At 40.4% G+C, this 24,310-nt stretch overlaps 1 protein-coding gene across 1 annotated transcript in view; it reads right to left on the reverse strand.

The window, feature by feature from the left end:
- Window positions 1–3,515: 3,515 nt before the first annotated feature.
- C5H12orf56 (chromosome 5 C12orf56 homolog) overlaps window positions 3,516–24,310 on the reverse strand; it is a 127,875-nt gene continuing 107,080 nt past the window's right edge. The window contains exons 9-13 of the mRNA XM_043964892.1: window positions 21,094–21,217; window positions 15,222–15,296; window positions 13,270–13,344; window positions 9,489–9,667; window positions 3,516–3,642 (exon numbers count right to left, since the gene is read on the reverse strand). Coding sequence (XP_043820827.1) covers window positions 3,516–3,642; window positions 9,489–9,667; window positions 13,270–13,344; window positions 15,222–15,296; window positions 21,094–21,217 — 580 coding nt within the window. The remainder of the gene's footprint in view (window positions 3,643–9,488; window positions 9,668–13,269; window positions 13,345–15,221; window positions 15,297–21,093; window positions 21,218–24,310) is intronic.

A 24,310-nucleotide genomic window follows, 5' to 3' on the forward strand; every position in this document is an offset into this window, starting at 1 on the left:
CTGATACTTCAGTCAAATTATGTCTACAAACCATAGGGGGTCCCCCAAGACTCGCTCTTGGGTCTTCTTCTTCCTCTATACTATTTCACTCATTGATTTCATCAGTTTTCATGGATTCAATTATTATCTCTGTTTAGATGATTCATATATCTATTTGTCAAGACCTAACCTCTCTCCTCATCTCCACTCTTGCATCTCCAACTGCCTATTGGGCATCTTAAACAGAATGTCATAGAAACTTAAGCGTATCTAAAACTGAACTCATTATATTCACTCCCCCCCTAAACTTTCCTTCCTAATTTTCTCAAGACCTCAATAGTGGTTGAGGGTGTCACTATCTTTCTATTTGCTCAGGCTCAAAACCTAGGTGTCATCCTCAGCTCCTCATTCTCTCACCCCCTCCCCCAAAAACAATCTACAGCCATATCCTATTGCTTCTATCTTCGTATCTTCTCTCAAATATGCCCCCTTCTCTCCTCTGACAATGCTACCACACCGATACAGGGCCTCATCACCTCAAGTCTGGACTTTGCAGTAGCTTCCTAGTGGGTCTCCTTACCTCGAATCTCTCCTTTCTCTAGCTCATCCTCCACTCAGGTGCAAAATTGGTCTTCCTGAATCATAGGTCTGACCATGTGTCCCCCTTACTCAACAAAAACCAATGGCTTTCTCTTACCTCCAGAATAAAATATAAAGTCCTCTGTTTAGCTTTTAAAACCCTAATCAGGGTTTTAAAAGGGCCCTTCTTGGGGCAGCTAGGTGGCGCAGTGGATAGAGCACTGGCCCTGGAGTCAGGAGTACCTGAGTTCAAATCCGGCCTCAGACACTTAACACTTACTAGCTGTGTGACCCTGGGCAAGTCACTTTACCCCAATTGCCTCACTAAAAAAAAAAATTAAAAAAAAGAAGGGCCCTTCTTCAAGTCCAGCCTTCTTACACCTTACTTCCTCCTGCCCCCAAATACTCAGTGACACTGGCCTCCTTACTGTTCCTCACACAAAACACTTTATCTCTTGATTCTCAGTATTTCTCACATTCTTGGGACTTTTTACCTATTTTTCTCTAACCTCACCAAAAATAAATAAAAATCATTGGTAATTGGAGAGAGCAATGAAGTCAGAATCCAGACTATAGAGAGTTAAGAAGAGAATGAGAGGGAAGGAAGTAGAGGCACTTATTCTGAACAACCTTCTCAAGAAGTTTAGCCATGAATGTAAGGAGAACTAGAGGTAAATGAGCTTGAGCCAGAACAAAAGATAACTCAGGGCTTCAAGTTTAGTGTTCTCCAACCATTAGCTGACATTTCCATCCTTATTAAGCATATCTATCAATAGAAAAACCAAACTGGTTTGAGACTACATTTCAGCTAACAAAGTCTCACATTCCCTATACAAAATAATTATGATATAAAGGCAAAAGGTACTATGAGAATGTTGTTTATTTAAAAAGAAATCAGGGGGGCAGCTAGATGGTGCAGTGGTTAAGCACCGGCCCTGGATTCAGGAGTACCTGAGTTCAAATCCGGCCTCAGACACTTGACACTTACTAGCTGTGTGACCCTGGGCAAGTCACTTTACCCCCGTTGCCTGCAAAAAAAAAAAATTTATAAAAAAAAAAAAAAGAAATCAGGGGCAGCTAGGTGGCGCAGTGGATAAAGCACCGGCCCTGGATTCAGGAGCACCTAAGTTCAAATCTGGATTCAGACACTTGACACTTACTAGCTGTTAACCCTGGGCAAGTCACTCAACCCCCACTGCCCCACAGAAAGAAAGAGAGAGAGAGAGAGAAAGAAAGAAAGAAATCCAGTGAGAGTTTTGAAATAAGTCTTATTATGATAATGAGTACATCTTTTTGGGAAACTCAAATAAATAAGTCTTCATTTCCTCCAGGAAGCCTGGTACAAGTTATAGAAAGATAATCAAGTGTTTGGGGTAAACATATTAATTTCCTCCAAATATAATAGTCTTGTCTCTGCTCACCATAGCCAATTACTATAGGTGCTTGAAGTTGCTACAAAGTTTAGAGTAGATATCTTTAGATAAGGAGGTATTTGTTCATTAGACCTTTTCCTCGGCATGAAGCAATTCTATGACATGGAGACCCTTTAAGGTGTTTTGGGATCCTACCCCCTCTCTTTAGATGAATCTTTCTGTTTCATCATTAGAATATGGCCGATGGATGTCCCATGGGGTTCTCTGCCCTGAGCCCTCTTCTCTTCTCTCACTATACTACTTCACTTGGTAATCTCATCAGCTCTCATGGATTTAACTATCATCTATGTGTTGATAGTTATCCTGCCCTAACCTCCCTGCTAACCTCTTTCAAAAGCAACTCCTTTTTAGACATCTTGAACTGGATTTTACTGACTGCCCTCTCCTGTTAATTATTTCTTATTTATCCTGCATATACCTTGTTTATTATATTTTGCTTGTAGTCTCCCCTATTAAGTTGTGAGTTCCTTAAGGGCAGGAACTGTTTTTTGCTGCTTTTTGTATCCCCAGCACTTAACACAGTGCTTGGCACGTAGTAAGCATTTAATAAATGCTTATATTGACTAACCGGTGTGTTGTACTTATCTCCTCAGTTTTTTAAAAAGAATTTGAATTCACTCTACCTTGTATACAATGACACCAAAAGACAAAATTTGTTGGATGAAACTAATTTATTTCCATAAGGCATCAAATACAATAAAGATATAGAAATGCATTGTTGAGGGAGAAAAATGCTATTGTCATACACAGACAATTCCCTTTCCAAAGAGGAAGGAAATTTACATGGATCTTTGTTGATTAGTTTACTATAAAACCAAATGGCAGAATTTCCTTTTTGTTTTTCTAAAGAACATAGATTATCTTAACTTTCCATCTTCTGCTGGTAATTGATGTTTCATATTCCTGTTAGAGTCAAATGCTTACACTCATCTCTCCATGAAATACTGATTTCAGGGAAATCTCAGTTAGTGGAGAAGTATGGCTACATGAAAGTTGAGCCCCTGCTCAACATTTCTTTAAGGACTACTCTTTTGTCTACCGAAAAAATCTCTTTCCAGTGACTTCATTCAACTTGCTGCTACTCTACCCACTGCAACAGAACAGGTTATACTTTTTTGGCATTGCTCTCCATGGACTTTATTTTCTCTTTAGAGATTTGTTGAGTGGCCTAATAGGCACTGCTCTATTCAGTGTACTTCACTCTTTCCTCAAAATATAAAAATCTGAAAGCTTTCTGAATACACAGACATCATGGTGAGCTGCCATAATAATCTCCCATAAGGTTAATGGGAAAAGAGACATGTTTTTCTCCTGAAGAAATCCAATAGTTTCTAGTGCCACTAGATTTATGAGAAAGTGTATTTCACTACTTTTCTGCTACAGAGAAATAGTTTCCCTAAGGATTCTATTTCAAGAGAAGGTGAAATACAGAGCTCTTGTGATTTGAAATTAGTGACTGACATGGTTTTAATAGGAATGGAAATGTGAATTTCTTAAAAGTTTTAAGTTACTGGTATTTATCTATTAACATTTCACACACTGCTCCTGTTCAACCAGGTCCAGAACTTCATGAATGAGCTGAGTAATGGTCTGCGTAATAGGGTAACACAACGGGAGTCTTTTTTCCAAAGTTGGCATGTGAACAAAGTACCTGTAGATCAGAAAGAGAAAGAAATGGACGGATTTTTAAAAAGGAAACTTTTCTGTAGGCCACATGAGCAGACAAAAGCATCATTCTGGATCAAAGGATCACAGACTTGAAGCTGGAAGAGACCTCAGAGGCCATTAATTCCGATCTTCTTTTACGTAAGGAAACTGAAGTCTTTGGACCTGCAAGGAATCTGTGGATAGACTTGAGGGAGTCCATGAACTTTGATGGGGGAAAACACACTACATCTTTATTTTCTCTAACTTTTAAATATCCTTTGTAATCCTATGTATTCTATTTTGTGTACTTAAAAACATTCAGGCAACAGACAGACAATCAACAGGCGTTTTTTTTTTTTTAGTGAGGCAATTGGGGTTAAGTGACTTGCCCAGGGTCACACAGCTAGTAAGTGTTAAGTGTCTGAGGCCAGATTTGAACTCAGGTCCTCCTGACTCCAGGGCCAGTGCTCTATCCACTGCACCACCTAGCCACCCCAACATCAACAGGCATTTATTAACCACCTACTGTGTATGTTCTGGTCACTATGCTAAGCAGTAGGAATACAATCTGAGAAGTGGTTCATAGGCTTCAATAGATTGCCAGAGGGGTTTGTGATACACACAAAAAATTTAAGAAGCCCTGCTCTAAATCACTCAGTACTCTTTCTGCTGCCCGCCCTTCCCAGTCTGCTGAGGGGTCAGTATAATAAGACTCAGTCTTTCCAGGTCCATTCTCCTATTACTCCCCTCTTTATTATCTATGAGATCTTTAATGTATGTTCTCACTTCACCAAAACACTTGAATTTTAGCAAAGTAAATGCACTTTATTCGCAATGCATTAATTACCAAGACATAAATGGACTGGTATTGCACAACCTCTACCACAGAGTAAGCCAGAGCCCTCACTTCTTGGCTCTCAGCTAAATGATGTGAGACTGTGGGTGGAAGTTGTGCTGGGAGGACAGAACAGGGCAGGAGGGCAGCAAAACTGGGACCAGCAGAAGGCAAAGTGGGCAGCTGCTTAGGATTTAACATGGTAGAAGGCAAAGAGAGTATACAATGAAGGATGTTTTACTATCACTTTTTACAAAAAAAAACAACAAAGCAAAAAACACCTTTCTTTGACTTTCCTTCCCCCTGAAGATACCAGCCTATGATATCTCCTATCTTTTACTTCTTTTTTGTTTTGTTTTGTTTTGTCTTTTTGCAGGGCAATGAGGGTTAAGTGACTTGCCCAGGGTCACACAGCTAATAAGTGTTGTGTCTGAGGCCGGATTTGAACTCAGGTCCTCCTGAATCCAGGGCCGGTGCTTTATCCACTGTGCCATCTAGCTGCCCCCCTCTCTTCTACTTCTAAAACCCTGGTCAGAATGGTCTAAATTCACTGCCTCGGTTTCCCCACAGCTCACTCACACTCCTTAAATCCCTTACAATTTGTCTTTCAATGCCACCGCTCTCTCAGCCAATCTTTCATAGATTCCAGATGACATTTTAGTTTCTAAATCCAATATTGTTTTTTAGACCCCATTCTCCTGATCAATGCTTTTTGATGTATTCAACATTACTGACCAGCTCTTCCCTCCTGGATACTCTCCTATCTTGGATTCAGTGATACTGTCCTCAGAAAGTAGTTCTATCTTATTTGACTTCTCCTTGATTTCTTTCACAGGTTCCTCTTCTCTGTGTGACTGCCCCCCCATATCTCTGTCTTCAGCCTTTTTCTGTGTGCTCTCACTTGGCGATCTAACCTTCTCCCATGAACTTAGTTATTATCTTCATGCAGAGGAGCCCCAAACCCATATACCCAGCCCCACTCTCTCCTCTGATCTTCAGTCTTACATCTCCAAACCTTCCTCCCAGCTTCCCAATCTCCATTGAGGACAACACTATTCTCTCAGCCACCTAGACTCACAAACCAGGTATTTAAAAATTTTTTCCATCTCATTCATTCCCCTCCACAGAAATGCATGTATGTGTGTTTGTGCACGTACATATATGTATGTGTGTATGTACACATATTTACATTCTGTATGTGTATATACACATATGTGTATGGAGTATTACTTTGTTTTATTGATATATTTTGTTTTTCTATTACATACATTTACAGATTACTCCTACTTTATAAGAAAGTAAAAACAGTCAAGTAAAACTACTAATACGGTGTTCTCACCTGGAAGTACATGCAACATTTGAAATCTGTAGCACCCTCTTCCACCACCACCTCTCTTTAAAAAAAAAAAGTTTGTTTTCTCTCTCTCCCATACCCACTCCATTAAAAAGGGGGGGGGAAGAATAATTCTTACCCAAAGTCTCTCAAATAGTATTTTGCAAGGTAAAGATTCAAACAGATTTTCTAAGTCAAGTATTAACATCAGAGTGATAAAAATTTAGAGTCTCAGGCCCTGATGGGTTGGTTAGTTTTAGGATTTCAGAGTATACTTATGGATAGGAAAGGAAGCAAGTGGGACAAGTGAAACAGACATAAGATTAGCAGTATACATGAGTTGATTTTTTTGCAGAAAAATATCATTTTAGGACTATCCAAAAGGATCCAGGCAGATAAGTAGTGCTCAGTAATTTGTTGTAAATCGCTCTTTGCAAAAGGCATTCATTGGACCTTAAGATCACAGTATGAGGACCTGGGGCAAATAGAATGAGGAAGTCAGTGAGTGAAAGAAGCAGCTTTCAGTTTTTCACTATATAGAATTTCTATCCCCCAGAAGAGAAAGGTTTATATTAGGGTGCTGGAGTAGGTCATGAGTGGAAGAAAGGTTGTGTGTGGTAACTACCTGTATTTATAGGAGGTATGCAGTAGTATAAAACACAAGAGCATAAGTCATTTCCAAAGATACCCACAAAATTCAACTGGACTTGGAACCTGCTGAAACCTACTATCATGGGTGCTTTCTCTCTCAATCCCCCATGGTGAAGGTAGCTATACTAAATGATTGCCTTCATCGAGGTTGGAATTAGGAATTACTCTGTGTCCACAGAGCCAAGGGATAAAAGTTAAAAGAATAAAAATACAGACTGAAGTTGGGGAAACCTTCCCCATAACCTTCAATAGCTTAATGGGGAAAGAGGTGAGAAGCAAGACACATACGTTGGTCTCTTTATAAATGCCATACCAGGATCAGAATTTCGAACTCTTTTACAACCCCCGCCTTCCCACCCAATGCCCATCTTTATGTTCATCAATATTTATTTATTTATTTTTGGCGGGGCAATGAGGGTTAAGTGACTTGCCCAGGGTCACACAGCTAGTAAGTGTCAAGTGTCTGAGGCATAGATTTGAACTCAGGTCCTCCTGAATCCAGGGCCAGTGCTCTATCCACTGCACCACCTAGCTGCCCGCCCAATGCCCATCTTGATCAGCGATAGTGTCGTGCCCTACCCAGATGTTCAGGAAAGGATTCCTAGTTGCTTCAAAATTTTCACCCTTCATGGGTTCAGATGATGCATGCAGCCGATTTTTTCCCTTCTTTTATTGGGTGCTAATGGAGATATATAACCACTAAGTATATTTGGTTTTTCTTGTCTATAAATAGAACTAGGGCAAGGAATAATAGATGGGTGGTGAAACAAATTCTTTCTGTTTCTATTCTTAGCACTGTTCCATTAGTAAGAGAAGAGACAAATGGTGGGAAAGGAGAGCAAGAGACATTAACTATATGTTGTATATTATATATAAAGAATACATTGAGGGGCAGCTAGGTGGCGCAGTGGATAGAGCACCAGCCCTGGAGTCAGGAGTACCTGAGTTCAAATTCGGCCTCGGACACTTGACACTTACTAGCTGTGTGACCTTGGGCAAAACACTTAACCCTCATTGTCCTACAAAAAACAAACAAACAAAAAAAGAATACATTGGGGCAGCTAAGTGGAGCAGTGGATAGAGCACAGGCCCTGGAGTCAGGAGGACCTTAGTTCAAATCCAGATTCAGACACTTGACACTTACTAGTTGTGTGACCCTGGGCAAGTCACTTAACCCCAATTGCCTCACAAAAAAAAAATGCATGATTGCTCCTGTATTCAGTAGTTATTAAATATTTCCTATATGCAAAACACTGTGCTAGGCTCTGAGGAACATAAAGTTTTAGTAGCCAGTCTTTGCCCTCAGGAAGTGAGGGAGATAAATAAAAATAGCTACCATCCAAAATGTTGCATGTATATAAGAGATGTTGGGTGATGAAAGGGGCAGCTAAGGGGTACAGTGGATAAAGCCTCCCTCATGCCCCACCTACATCAGGATTTCAAATCTGGCCTCAGGGATATCTGAGTATCCCTGGGCAAACTGCTTAAGCTCTGTCTGCCTCAGTTTCATCTTCTGTAAAATGGAAGAAAGGGAAAGGAACAAGCATTTATTAAGTTGCTACTGTATGTACCAGGAATAGTGCTGACACATTTTACTAATATGATCCTACTTAAGCCTCACAACAACCCTGCAAGGGGGATGCTCTCATTATCCCTATTTTACAGGTGAAGGAACTGAGACATATAGAAGTTTAAATGACCTACCCAAAGTCACTCATCTAGTTTAAGCGTCTGAGGTTGGATTTAAACTCAGGTCTTTCTGACTCGGGGCCCAGCCTGCCCCACCAGCTGCCTCTAAAGAAATAAGTCTGACAAGATGTATATAATTTCAGCAGACAGAGACAGGAGGGGGACATCCTGAGGGTGCAGACAAAGAAATGAGAAAGTATAGGGCTTGTTCATGGAAGTGTGTCTTCAGCCTTGGCAGTAACACAAAACACCCAAAGGCCAATGACATCAAAGAAATCTATAAAGTTAGGCTGGTAGAGGGCTAAGGAATATAATACCAGGCTAAGGAATTATTCCGTGGGCAGTAGGGAGACACTGAAGATTTTTTCATAGTATATAAAGACTAGTGTGACCTTAAATGGAGGAAGGGAAGGCTGGAATCAGGGGAACCAGTTAGAAGGCTGTTTAATCATGGAAAGAAGAGGCAAGATGGGTATGAACTGGAGCAGTAGCCATGAGATGAAGAAAGCATAAGGACCCATGATTTCCTTGGGACAGGAAACTCCCTCTACCCAATGCAGGTCAGCAACCTTCTCTCCAACTTTCTGTCTTGTACTTAGAGGGTTGCCTAGGTTACTAAGAGATCAAATGATTTGGCCAGGGGTCTCAGAGCCAGTGAGAGGCAGGGCTTGGATCCAGTTCTTTCCGGCTCCAGACATGCCCTCTTACTTCACTTCTCAGATTAAAAAAGAAGTGTCCAATTCAATTGGATTCTGTTCAAGAAATATTTAATGAGTGTCTAGGATTTGGTAAGGAATGGGACTGGAAAAGTGAGGAACAGGCTTTCTCCTTTACTGACCTCCTCAAATTCATAATCCTTCATTTATAATCTCTCTCAATCAAGTCCGTTGCCCTTAATTACTCATAGAAGGTCAAATTCATTTTGGCTGCCGTGAATTGGTGGTAGCAACAAAGGCAAAAATGGCTTGTTAAACCAGTTTGTGTTTTTATTTATCCTCTCTGGTCAGCAAGCAGGTTTCCAAAGGCAAAAGGACTGAGAGTGCCCTGAAATTCCAAATTGCCTCATTCAAGAGAAGGAGGGAGGGAGGGAAAGAGAGAGGAAGGAAAGGAGGAAGAGAGGGATGGAGGGAGAGAGAGAGAGAGAGAGAGACAGAGAGAGAGAGAGAGAGAGAGACAGAGAGAGAGAGAGAGAGAATGAAACAGCCTATGAAAAGAAAACTCAATGGATTTTCTGCCCAGTGATTAGTCTAAAAGCAGCAGACAGACACACCACAGTTTTGCTCTGTCTCTCCCATCAGCAGTAGATGGAATTCTGCTTGGAATGAAGTATGGCCACTCTCACCTGAATTCTTCTTTGTGGTTGTTCCTAATGTATTCAGCCAGGATGCTACTGTGCTGCAAGCAGCTCTTGAGGATGTAAAATTGCTGGTACAACAGAACAGCTTGGCATGGGCTCAGAAGTGGCAAGGACGTCAGAAGCTCCTTCATCACTTGCTTCACAATGCTGGCCACAAATGAGATCTAGAAATAAATAACACATGTCTGCATGAACACACACCCCACAGACCCATGAGATCCCTCAGCGCTTTAGCTAACAACCCTAACAACCCCTAACACCAGGGGCAACAGCCCTTACTAATGTCTGGCCAGTATTCAGGGCATTATTTAACAAGGTCCAAGTAAGAAAACACATGAACATGAAAACCTATATTATGACCAAGGTTCCCCATTCAGAGTCTAACAATTTTGGGCTCCAGAACAAGGAGGAGAAATACATGTTGTTTTGCGTGTGTTTGGTAGGGAGTGTTAGGGAAGTTTACCTGTGGTATGATTTATAGCATGTTATTTTAAACTATTTGTACTTGCTAAGCACTAAGCTGAGTTGTTTCTAAAGCTGCTAAAGGACAAGAAGTACTGTTGTTGTTCACTGATTTCATTCATCTCTGATTCTTTGTGACCCCATTTGGGGTTTCCTTGGCAAAGATACTGCAGTGGTTTGCCATTTCCTTCTCCAGCTCATTTTACAGATGAGGAAACTGAGGCAAACAAGGTTAAGTGACTTTCCCAGGGTCACATAGCTAGTAAGTATCAGAGGCTGGATTTGAATTCAGGTTTTCCTGACTCCAGACCTGGTGCTCTATCTACTGTGCCAACTAGCTGCCTAAGTACTGTTACAAGTACCATTAGTGGCCTATAAATATTAATGCTCTGGGACAAAGCTCCAGTCACCCTACCCTAGTTACTGCTCTCCTTCCACTGGCCCTTTCTAGCTTTTATTTCCAGTTTATTCTGTATCTCACTTGTTCATACCATTGATTCCATTCCTTCATATCTTCTCCAGTAGCGTGTACCCACAATCACCCTACCTTTCCCCTTAATTTCAGTCTCTACCTATCTACTTGTTCCTTCCCTGATGCCTACAAACCAAGGTCTCTCTCATCCTTGAGAAAAAATCCCTCCACTGGATCTTACCACCCCTGCTAGTCATCATCCTATAAAACTACCTGTGCCTGTTGTTTCCATTTTCTCTTCTCTCTCTTCTAAATCCTTTGAAATACAGCTTCCAATCTCATCACTTCACTAAAACTGTTCTCCACAATATTAACCAGTGATCTTTCAACTGACAAAACCAATGGTCTTTTATCCATCCTCATTATCCTTGACCACTCTGGCCATAGCATCTCTTCACGGATACTTTCTTGTTTCTGGGTTTTCATGATGCATGCATGCTCGCTCTCTCTCTCTCCCTCTCTCTCTCTCTCTCTCTCTCTCTCTCTCTCTCTCTCTCTCTCTCTCTCTCCCTCCCTCCCTCCCTCCCTCCCCTATATGACCATTCCTTCTTAGTCTCTTTTGCTGATCATCATCCATATCGCACCCACTAGCTATACATGTATACCAAGGTTCTGTTCTAGGCTCTCTTCCATTTTTTCTCTATACTTTCTCACTTGGTTATCATTATCTGCTCTCAGGAATTCAATGAGCACCTCTATGTAGATGATTCCCAGAATGGCATATTCATCTGTTTTTGAGCTCCAGTTCACATGACCGATTTATTTAGTTCCAATGGTTCCCTATTAGCTCTAAAATCAGATATAAATTCTCTCCGGCATTCAGAATTCTTCACAACTTGACTCCTTCCTGTGTATATACTCTCCTTACATATTTTGGGGGGGGGCAATGAGGGTTAAGTGACTTGCTCAAGGTCACACAGCTAGTAAGTGTCAAGTATCTGATGCCATATTTGAACTCAGGACCTCCTGAATCCAGGGCCAGTGCTTTATCCACTGCACCACCTAGCTGCCCCCACTCTCCTTACATATTATTCCCCCTTCTAAGAACTCAATGGTCCAACTACCTTGGCCTTCTTGCTGTTGCTCAAACATGATGCTCCATCCCCTGTTTCCATTGTGCCTTTGCACTGAATGTCCCCCATTCCTAGAATGTTCTCTTTCCTCTTAGAATCCATGTCTTCCCTCAGCTCAAGCAAAATCTTTTGCAGAAGGCAAAAGATCCCCTCTCTTTCTAGTGCTTTTCTATCCATGATTTCCTTGCGGCTACTTTAAATATATCTTAGTTCATCTCTAAAGTTGTCCATTTAACTTTCTATTCCCTATGCATGACTAAGCTTTTCCCATGTAATGAAGGGGTTTTTTGGGGGGAAGAGGAAGGGAGAGGGTGTGGAGTATCACCCAAACTTTTAAATGAAATCAATGAGAGGTATGAACTATGTGTGAACAAGATCTAGACATTTCATCAATCAATTAAAGACACTTCAACTAGGTGAAACAGGTACTATGTTAGAACTGGCTGAAGAAAGTCAAGCTCTTAAAAAATAGAAAACCAGTTCAAAACCCAACACTCAAATGTCTGGCCAGCATATAGGAGGGAACAGTCCAAGCAAGCCCTTGAGAGGGAATTGTTTGGGCAAGAGGGAGAGAAAGCTTCTGTCTTCCCCTCCTTCCTTCCACCTTGACCACAACATGGCCTTGTGAACTTTGGAGGGTTGGACTTTTCCTTTTTATTTCCTTATTTTTTGCTGGGCAATGAGAGTTAATCGACTTACCCAGGGTCACACAGCTAGTGTCAAGTGTCTGAGGTCAGATTTGAACTCAGGTCCTCCTGAATCCAGGGCCGATGCTTTATCCACTGCGCCACCTAGCTGTCCCTGGACTTTTCCGTAGCATCTTAGCCATACCCCAGGAATAGTAGTGATTGGTAGTAGTGTCTGCATTGGGAGCCAAGGACAAACTAGATACCCCAAGGAAAGGCAGTTACAGGACCCTATAAGTGATTAAGAGCTATGCCATACCTAAAGGAAATTGTTTTCAATGAATAAAAATCTACTTTCCTCCCTCTTACCTTCTCCCATCATAAGAACAACAACCACCTTATACCAAATGTTTGTAATTAATAAAAACAAATTCCTACATTGGCTATGTCCCCAAAAATAAGTTTCTCAGTCTATACCCCGAACCCATCATCTCTCTGTCAAGAAGGGATGAGTATGTGCTCTAAACTTTAACCTACTTTCCTCTGGGACTCTTTATGTACCTTTGGGAAAGTGTGTCAGACTCTTAGGAGAGGGATGTTTGGATCAACTGTCCTTACTGCACCACATTAGTAAATCCCCTTTTGCTAATCAAGTCTGTCTGAACAATAGATATCAACTGATAATCACAGGGAGAAGGCTAGCTCATGAACTTTAGTACTAGAAAACTATCCTTCAGCCCTTAAGGTCTTGTGGATCCCTGAAGGGATCAGAAGTAAGGGGCCCTCTGGGGACTAAGACTACCAAGACAGTGGGAATTGGAAGATTGGGCCTCAGAGCCTGGGCTAAACAGTAAATTATAAAATACCATTTTAAAACTTCAGGGAAAAGGCCTCAAACCAAATTAAGAATGTGTTTAATTTTAATGGATGATCTAATTCTTCAGTTTATATTTTGCTTTTGTCTAATAAATTACTACTGTAAATTACTTAGACAGGATATTAATATTTTGTTCATAAACCAAAAGATCAGTGATTAACTAGGTATGTCAGGTTAAGGATTTTTGCTGTTGATTATACTTCCTTTTTATATTATATATTTTTATATTATATTTGTATATTACCCTTATACTTACTGTAGGTGGAAAACTTTGCAGAAGAGACATTATCCAACTGATAGCAAACTTCCTAGATCCCAATCCAAGGTTTCCCTAGAAAATTCAAGTGAAAAAAAAAATGTCATATTTATGGAATGTAAGTGATATTCAACAGACTGCTATCCCTTGAATTAGTTAAGTATGATACTGTTTTGCTCAATTTTCAGAATTAGCATTTTTTAACAATCCAAATACAGTAAGGATCTGTAATTTCATCAATGTGGAAAACTCCTGGTGTGTAAAAATCCCTTCACCAATCAAATGGAGCAACCATTCTCATTTAGAAGTCACTGGGAGCTATCCAAGATAAAAAGGGGCTCAGTGACTTACCCAGGATCACTTTATAGATTGTTCTCATGATTTTATTCTGCATCCATCCATCAAATCTCCCCGAGTTTCTCTGAATTTTTCATAGTCATCATTTATTACAGCAAAATAATATTCCGTTTTGTTATGTCACAATTTGTTTGGCTTTCCTCAGTTAATGGGTACTCACTTTGTTTCTAACTCTTTTCTATATCAAAATATGGTGCTATACATATTTGTGTACATATAGGTCCTTTTCCTCTGTCTTTGACCTGAAGGTCACATAGCTAGTGTCAGATATGAGACTAGAATAGGTCTTTATTATTTCAAGTACAGTATGCTTTCTACTATACTACACTGCCTCCTTTTAAAACAAAAACAAAAAACAAAACCAAAAAAAACTTCTTATTAAAATTGATAACTGAATTTTAATAATAGTCATGTTTTTTAAAGAAGGCAACATAGCATTGTAGACAGCATACTGGACTTGGAACAATGTAAAAGGAAATTAAATGACTGAAAGATACCCTAACTGATCAATTTCAGTAATCAATCAAAAATAGATGGTGAAGCATGGTTGCCCACTACACGGTAGAGAGGGGATGGACCAGGGGTACAGAGTAAGACATATTTTTCAGACAGATTCAATGTGTTGATTTCTTTTGCTTGAATATATTTGGTTAGTTACAAGAGAGGGCTTTTGATTTTTATAGGGGAAAGGGGGATTGAATAGGTGATAGAGATGCAAAAATAGAAATAAAATATTAAAAATAAAGAGAAGAGGGGCAGCTAGGTGGAGCAGTAGATAAAGCACCGGTTCAGGATTCAGGAGGACCCGAGTTCAAATCCAGCCTCAGACACTTGACACTTACTAGCTGTGTGACCCTGGGCAAGTCACTTAACCCTCATCATCCCGCAAACATAGATAGATAGATAGATAGATGAATGAATGAGTGAATAAATAAACAAATGAATGGATGAATAAATGAATGAATAAATAAATAAATAAGAATAAGAAAACAAAAAAGTTCAAGAGGGAACTCAAAGGGGGCAATTCCATGCCTACCTTGTTAAATTAAAAATATAATCTTTAAAAATCAGATTGTATATAACAGAATGACCCTTGTATCCTTTTCGATCTACTTTGTACGTTGGAATGCTTTTTTTTTTTTTTAGTGAGGCAATTGGGGTTAAGTGACTTGCCCAGGGTCACATAGCTAGCAAGTGTTAAATGTCTGAGACCGTATTTGAACTCAGGTCCTCCTGACTCCAGGGCCGGTGCTCTATCCACTGCACCACCTAGCTGCCCCCCCCGCATTGGAATGCTTTTTTTTTTTTTTTTTTTTTTGCGGGGCAATGGGGGTTAAGTGACTTGCCCAGGGTCACACAGCTAGTAAGTGTCAAGTGTCCCAGGCCAGATTTGAACTCAGGTACTTCTGAATGCTTTTTGATGACTGTTAGGTTAAAAAGAAAAGCAAGATGGGCAAGTGTGCCCACCACCATCAGAGATCTCTCCTCCACAAATCATTCACTTGTATCCTATTTGATTCTTGTAAATGCTTCATAACTTTGTAAAAACACAACTTCTCAACCGTGAGTGATTTAGAAAACAAAGCAAACTTTACCTGTAGAGAGACAAGCAAGATTTCATATAAGAGGGCAGTTGCTGTATCTGTGTATTCCAGCATAAGCTTCTGTAACTAGAACGAAGAAACATAATCAATCAAATACCATGAGCCAACAATTTTAAGAGAAGTCACAATGCAAAGTCACAAAGTGAAAATAATCTCTTGGCATGTGTACATACTCTCTCTACATGTGTGTGCAAATATGTACTTGTGCGTATATACATGTGTGCAACCATATGTGTACATGTGGGTTCACTGTATGTGTGTGCATTGTGTGCTTATAGATATGTGTATATATGTGTGCATGGATGCGTGTACAGATGTATGCGTACAGGTGCATGTTATATTGCATATATGTCTGCATACTTATGTGTGTACATATATATGCTTGAAAGTGAGTTTAATTACTCTGAAATGCAAACTAGGTCAGAATATGCTGCAACTGGGGTCAATTTTTCTTTCCTACTGAGTTCTGCTGTGTCATGGACAATGTCTAAGGTCATCTATTCCAACTCTCTTTTTCAGATGAGGACACCTAGGCCCAGAGAGGAAGGTAAGTGACTTGCTCAGGTTAAATAGTCAATAGGTGTCAGAGCATGGGAGTTATTGTTGCTGCTGCTGTGGCTGTTGCTATTGCTGTTGTTTGTTGTTTTGATGGTGATTTTATGGGTGTAGGAAACTCCTGGAAAACAAACTCCCTTTAACAATGGAGATCAATAGGGGGCAGCTAGGTGGTGCAGTGGTTAAAGCACCAACCCTGGAGTCAGGAGTACCTAAGTTCATAATCTGGCCTCAGACACTTAACACTTACTAGTTACTAGCTTTGTGACCCTGGGCAAGTCACTTAACCCCAACTGCCTCACTCAAACAAAAAACAAACAAACAAAAAAATGGAGTTCAATAACTGCTGTATCATTTATAGTCATAGAATTGCCTGTAGTACTGAGAAGCTAAGGGACTTCCCCAGGGGTCACACAGCCGGTGGATGTCAGAGACGGACCTCCAACCCAGAACCACCTCACTCCAAGACCTGTTTTCTATCCACTACTCCAGGCTGTCTTTCAAGGTGATTTTTTTTTAATGAGCATCAAGTTAGACTGGCTATCGACATTTGCTAACTCAGATGTCACACACTTAGCTCACTATTGAGTGATTTGGGATAAGATCTTTGGAAGGAAAAAAAAAAAAAAACCTCTCCAAATAGATAAGAAACTTGTTTAGTCAAAATCACCATCTGATCCAAAAAGCAAGTTGTCTTAAGGGCCCATTCACTCTACTGATTAAAGATAAATAGCTGTACTCAAAGAGAGGAAGGTGTTTATCCTAAATACATACTAAACCTCAGCTATTTAGACCATGATCTTAATCTTAACAGGTGTAGTCTAGGCTTCTTTTACTCCTTTGAGGACTTTGAAGCACAATATCAATATTTGTTCCATCTTATCACGTCAGGACCTTATAACTGAAAACCTGTGTCAAGGTCATATTTTAGAATCATTAATGTATGCTTGCTATTAGAAGTCTGATCATGGACTAGCTCAAGAGTGGATTGACCTTTTTTTTTTTTTGGTTATAAACATCCAATGCTCTGTCTATATTGGGGGTTCCTTGGTATAAGGAATTGGGAATTAATAAATAAATGGAAGGAGAGATGGATGAATGGATGGATAGATGGATGGATGGATGGATGGATGGATGGATGGATGGATGGATGGATGGATGGATGGATGGATGGATAGATGGATGAATGGATGGATGGGTGGATGGATGGATGGATGGATGGATAGATGGATGGATGGATGGATGGATGGATGGATGGATGGATGGATGGATGGATGGATGGATGGATGGATGGATGGATGGATAGATGGGTGAATGGATGGATGGATGGATGGATGGATGGATGGATGGATGGATGGATGGATGGATGGATGGATGAATAAATAAATGTTAATTAGTTGGTGCATTCTCTAATAGATTGAGTTACTACTCATATCCTGTGGATTTGGGACTTTTGGTTAACATTTAGAACCTGGGTTTCCAGGCAAAGCTGGGAAATTTGCTTAAAAGTTCTAAGACTTATTAAGCTTTCTAAAAATCTGCCCTGGCACTGCATGACTGCATGAAGGGCAGATTTGGTTCTGAAGACTGTCTAAAACTAAATGTGTTCTCTCTCAAAGAAGGAGTGAAAAACTTTCCAAAGTTCTCACACCAGCAAGTCATGCTAAAATCCTAGATTACTTATTTACTTTGTATAAACCTGTGTGTATGTGTTGTTTCTCCCATAGAATCTAAGCTCACTGAGGTTGGGCTTATTTAATTTTTGCCTTTGTATTCCTAGCTCCTGGCATACAGTAGGAACTTAATGGATGCTTATTGATCGATTGCTAACTAGTTAATTTATGCTTTCAAAATGATGTCTTCTGGGGCACCTAGGTGGCACAGTGGATAAAGCACTGGCCCTGGATTCAGGAGGACCTGAGTTCAAATCCAGCCTCAGACACTTGACACTAGCTGTGTGACGCTGGGCAAGTCACTTAACCCTCATTGCCCCACAAAAACAAACAAACAAACAAACAAACAAACAAAATTATGTCTTCTAAATCACGCAGTGTTGCTAACAATATTTTAGGACAGCCTAGACAGAAGGCCAGAAACCACTCTACGAGTGTTTGTTTAAAAAAAATTAGGGGGCAGCTAGGTGGCACAGTGGATAAAGCACTGGCCCTGGATTCAGGAGGACCTGAGTTCAAATCTGGCCTCAGACACTTGACCCTTACTAGCTGTGTGACCCTGGGCAAGTCACTTAACCCTCATTGCCCCACAAACAATAAAAAATTTAAAAAACAAACAAACACTTGTGTTTGTTTTCCTTGGACATGCATATGAAATGGTACTGGATGAATCCTAAAGGTAACCTGGAACATGAAACACAGGCTTTTCAAAAGTTCGGGGGGAGGGGGGACAGCTAGGTGGCGCAGTGGATAAAGCACTGGCCCTAGATTCAGGAGGACCTGAGTTTAAATCTGGTCTCAGACACTTGACACTTACTAGCTGTGTGACCCTGGGCAAGTCACTTAACCCTCATTGCCCTGCAAAAGTAAAAAAAAATTAAAATTAAAAAAATGTTCTAGGGGGCAGCAATTACAACAAAGGAGTCGTGATAGCAGGATCTCTGGGGCTCCCGGACTGCCTCAGCAATTATACCAAATCATACCAAAAGCATGAGAAGGAGCTGGGATACAGCACATACCACAGAAGGAGAAGCATCCCCCCAATATAACATAGAAAGTTCTGGGAGTAGCTGCCAGGCAGGGAGCAGACCAGCAGTTACAGGGAAGGATGTTGGGAGCTAGTAACCCTTTTCCTCCACCAAGTACAAGGATGAAGGAAATAGCCTAGATGTAGGACAACATAAGTGACAAGCATCGGATGCCTCCTACCAGGAGCATCAACCTATTCAATTCCTGGGGACAGGTGCTGTTAATGGGTTTCCATCATTACTAAGTTAAATTGAAGGTGTCGGGATGTTGGCAGACACTGGTGATCTTGAAACCAGCCTGCTTAGTTCTGACAGTCAGAAGCAGATGCACCACTGCACGCTATATATACCACCAATGGGGTGCATCCTCCTCGGCAGATTGAGAAAGGATAAGAGTTCTAGCAAAGCTGGGGGGGTCTTCCTAGGGCCTCATCCTTATTCATTCTTGTAGATGAGGAGGTAGAATGTGCTGAGATATCTTTATGTAGGGATCCAAATGCAAAGAGCTGGTGCAGTGTTTCTGTCTTTAGGGGAACAGAGATCTTGGGGCAGGAATTAGATTTGTCTTCTCTGTTTGTTACTTCTTTTACTGGAATCCTTCCCATCTCTTCTTAATTCTAGTGGCTTCCCTCTGTTAATTATCTCCTACTTATCCTATATGTAGCTTGCTTTGTATATATTTGTTTGCATGGTGTCTCTCCCATAAGATCAAGGACTATCATTTGCCTCTTTTTTATATCCTCAGTGCTTAGCATATAGTAGGCACTAAATAAATGTTTATTGATTGATCTTGAGCTGAGGGAATCAGGTAGGGTTGTGTTCTATCCTCCTCCAGCCACAAGGGGAAACTGGCCTGTGACTCAATTTATCCACAGGCTCTCTTAACCTGTGCCTACCATTCATGTGGCCATCCAAGGATTCCCTATTCCCTATCCTAAAGTGAGGAAGGTAATCCTCGACAAGAGTCAAGTCAACGTGAATTTCTTGAGCACTTACACTATGTTCCCCAGCACTGCGCTAATGGTTGGGGATATAAGGAAAGGCAAAAACACAGTTCCTGCCTTCAGGGAGCTCACATTCTAAAGGAAGAGACCACATGCAAACAAGTCTGTAGAAACATGATATTTACTGGGTAAATAGGAGACATTTTTAATTGAGGGGCACTGGGAAAGGCTTCTTGCAGAGAGTGGGATAGGAGCTGAGACTTGGAGGAAGGCAGGGGAACCAGGAGGAGGAGCTGAGGAGGGAGAACATCCCAGGCACAGGAAACAGCCAGGGAAAAGATAGGGAGGTGGGAGATCCATTGTCTTTTGGAGGAACCACAAAGTTAATGTCTGTCAATGGATCATAGTGTATCTGGAGGGGAGTGAAGGTTTTGGTTTTTGGTGAGGCAATTGGGGTTAAGTGACTTGCCCAGGGTCACACAGCTAGTAAGTGTTAAGTGTCTGAGGTCAGATTTGAACTCAGGTCCTTCTGACTCCAGGGCTAGCGCTCTATCCACTGCGCCACCTAGCCACCCTGTGAAGTTTAAAAGGAACAGAAAAGTAGGAAGGAGACAGGCTGTGAAGGTCTTTAAAACCCAAATAAGGTTTTTAAAATATTTATGCCTAAAGATAATAAGGGGCCGATTTTTTCTTAAAATATTATAAATCTAAGTTTATTCTCCATATTTCTACTGTGGGATTGAGTTTACATAAACCAGCTCCTTGGGGGCAGGGAACATTTGAGGCTTTTGTTTTTGTATTCCCAGTACAGGTCATGCATATGTGTGTGTGTGTGTGTGTGTATATGTATATGCATATATACATACATACATATGCTTAGATATGTTTGTCCTTCATTTTTGAAGAGGGCCATGACATCAGGGTGGTGTCATCACTAACTGGAAATGGATTTAAGTGAGGGATGGCTATGCAAGGTCACCAACCTTACTCTCTCCTCCAGAGACATCTGGGTCCAATGGCAAGATATACATCACAACTGGAGATGGTCCCAGATGTTTATGGCAAATGGGGTTAAGTGACTTGCCCAGGGTCACAGAGCTAGTGTCTTAGGTGAGATTTGAACTTAGGTCCTCCTGATTCTAGGGCCAATGCTCTATCTACTGTACCACCTAGATGCCCTATGTACATATGTGTGCAGATATATACACATATCTATACACATCTAAGTACACATATGTGTTTGTGTACTTATATACATATACACATCTATATCACTTAATAAATGCTTGTTAAATTGAATTGAATATTACAAAGACTTTTTTTTTTTTAGTGAGGCAATTGGGGTTAAGTGACTTGCCCAGGGTCACACAGCTAGTAAGTGTTAAGTGTCTGAGGCCGGATTTGAACTCAGGTACTCCAGACTCCAGGGCCGGTGCTCTATCCACTGTGCCACCTAGCTGCCCCACAAAGACTTCTAAAAATAGTTTGTCTTTAATAATCCAATCTTCATGTAAAATGCATCAGATATGTTAATGACATAGCAATTCCATATGTCCTGAATTCAGTGACTGAAAAATTAAGAACTTAATATTATTATCTCTTTCACTGTGAAAAGAAGGCCTCTTTATAACATGTCGTCTATTCCAAAATGTTTTTGTCTCACCTCCACATCAAAGGACATCTCTACTAAAGATGAATCAGCCATAAACTGGATACCAAACACAGGACAAGATTGGGGAATTTCAGGTTCACTAATTAAAATTATCAAAAGAGTAATTAGTGTTCCCCTGTAAAATACATAAAAGGGAAATGATGAGTAAAAATCTGTAGATTCAGATAGAGTCCAGAGATGATGACTACAAGTAATGATAATAACTTAAGGTATGCAGAACACTTTGGAAATATTATCTTATTTTAGCCTCACAACAACCCTGAGAGGTAGGTGCTATTATTAATCCAATTTTACAGATGAGGAAACTGAGGCAGACGACAGTTGTTGTCTTGCCCAGACTCACACAAGTTAATAAGTATCTGAGGGGGCAGCTAGGTGGCACAGTGGATAAAGCACCAGCCTTGGATTCAGTAGGACCCAAGGTCAAATCTGACCTCAGACACTTGACATACTTAGTAGCTGTGTGACCCTGGGCAAGTCACTTAACCCTCATTGCCCTGCAAAAAAACAAAAACAACCCCCCCACACCAAAAAAGTATCTGAGGATGGATTTGAACTCAGGTCTACTATTCTGTACACCATGGTGCCCCCTAGGGTATATAATAATCTGTTAAGCGACTTGCCCAGGGTCACACAGCTTATAAGTGTCTGATGCTGGATTTTAGGTCTTTACATCCCCCTAACTCACTGACAGGTTGGAAGCCTGTTGGTTGACCTCAGTCTGGTTTAGCCTGTATGCTGAGGCAATTTATTGGGGTGTGGCTGCTGGTTGAGGCAAGCAGGTTATACAGTGAATAGAGCACCTGAGCTATAGTCAGGAAGACCCAAGTTCAAAGCCAACATCAGACACTAGCTGGGTGACCCTGGGCAAGTAACTTAAGCTCTGTTTGCTTCAGTTTCCTCATCTATGAATGGGATTAATAAAAGCATCTATTTCCCAGGGTTATTGTGAGGATCAAATGAGACAATATTTGTAAAGCACTTTTTAAGCCTAAAAATAACCTTAAACACGCCAGCTATTACTATTATTATTACTATGAGAATCTGGGTGACTTGCAATGTAGGCATTGGCACAAATTTGCTGATAGGATGCCATGTGTTCCAAGAAATGTAGAAGCACAGAAGTAGAAGACACTCTAGCTAAAACCATTTTTTCCAACTACCTCCTAGATCAAATGAGGAAACTGAGGCATTGGGAAATTAAGATATGTCCCAAATGCAGAGGCATAACTAGTGTTCATGACTGGGGCTCTACCCCAGAATGTCAATATGGAAAGGGAGTAGTGAACCCTCATTCCCCCAGTCCAGTGTCTGTCTTCACTTATGCAGCACTGGTGGGATTATACCCCACCAAGAACAGACAGCTCCTATCATGCAATCTGGACTGTGTTTAACAGCAGAATGAATAGGGATAGCAGCCCCTATACCTTCTCATTGGCCTCCTCAGCAGGAAGACTCAAGGTATCCTAAGGGTCTTTGCTTTCTCACTTCCTTCCCAACAGAGTCAGTTCCAATCTGGCCCAATGTTGCACAGCTAATTAGTGAGCTGAAAGTATGGCTAAGACTAGAACAAAGGGGGTTCTGGAGCCAGCCCAAACTGGCTAGGAAAACTGATAGTTAAATTATCAGTATGAGCATTTATTTACACATTGGAAATGGGCAAACACTATAGATCAGGGCTTGATTTATCATTCTGTTGGTTGTCCAGAATTTACATGATAGAAAATGCATATAAAACTTAAAATTGTGTCGAGCAAACATTTCCCCCCAGAGAGCTGGTTGTTAAATAGATACCAACACATAACTCATTATTCCTCAGCTTTCCTAATTCCCAGTCCAGTGTTCTGTTGAGCACAATTTTCTCACAGAAGAGTGCTAGAAAACTAAGCCCTTTGGTTAAAACAAAGAATGAGCCAAAACATTTACCCAATATTCATATGTAGAGGACAATACACATAGAGGCCCAGAAAACTGGGTGATGTCCTAAAGGAAATAGTTAAAAATTATCAACTCTAAACATTTCTTTCATATTGAAATAAAACACACTTCTAGTTCTAGAAATAATCCTTACTTAGTAATAACTACAAGATGTTTCTAACTGTGTAAATTCTTTTTTGTTAATGGCAATCATACACTGATGAATTACACACTGATGAATCTATTTTAAATGGAGATACAATCTCTACTTCCCCCTAAAAAGAAAGACCAATCCTTATATCTGGATAAGTTGCAAATTTAGGGCTAAATCATAGAAGCTGGTTTAGTTTCCATCAGATTATACCTATGATAATCCTGGGAAATATATGTAAAGAAGCTCAAAGAATATAGCTAAAATAACATATTCAACTGCAAATAGTGAAATGTTGAAATGAATGACAGTTTTATTTGCATTTATTCAAATAGAACTCAATCTTTAAAAAAACCTTTCTTTCTTCAAAGGGAATACTAAACTTGGGCTGACAGATGGATGAATGAAATTTTAATTTAAATTATAATTTTCCTAGAGTTTTAGAGCCTGAAAATAGGGATTATTGTAGAGTCCCTAGCTCATACATAATGGTTTGGTACTCATAGCTAACTGAGAATATTCTTTTTTTTTAAGTGTAAAAATAAAAATATAGCAGAATATTTTTCTAACTCCCATCTATGTAAGCAATCTTAACATCCACTTGATATAATCAGTATTATATTAGATATTTACTGTATATAGCCAATGAATGACAGTATAGCACAATGAGAGAGGACTGGATCTTTTTTTTGTTTGTTTTGTGGGGCAATGAGGGTTAAATGACTTGCCCGGGGTCACACAGCTAGTAAGTGTCAAGTGTCCAGGGTAGAATTTGAACTCAGGTCCTCCTGAATCCAGGGCTGATGCTTTGTCTACTGTACCACCTACTTGTCCCTGAGGGCTGGATCTTAAAAGTCAGAAAGACTGGGGTTCAAGTGCTGTTTCTCACACATACTATTACAGTTATCCCTTCCACATCACAAGGCTTAAAGATGCAGAGCCCCTGCGATCTGAAAAACTCAAGTAAATTTTTTTTAAGCTCTTCCTTCATACCAGAGAAGTCTGAATTTTTCTTTCTCTTTTATGGGGTACTTACAGTATAAAAAGATACAATATGTTGATATTATGCAATACTACACATATATTTTATGCATTTCCGAGTTTCTAAACTTTTTCTGTGTCGTCTGCTGGCCTTCATGT

Source organism: Dromiciops gliroides, chromosome 5, assembly GCF_019393635.1.
Source record: "Dromiciops gliroides isolate mDroGli1 chromosome 5, mDroGli1.pri, whole genome shotgun sequence".
NCBI classification, from domain to species: Eukaryota; Metazoa; Chordata; class Mammalia; order Microbiotheria; family Microbiotheriidae; genus Dromiciops; species Dromiciops gliroides.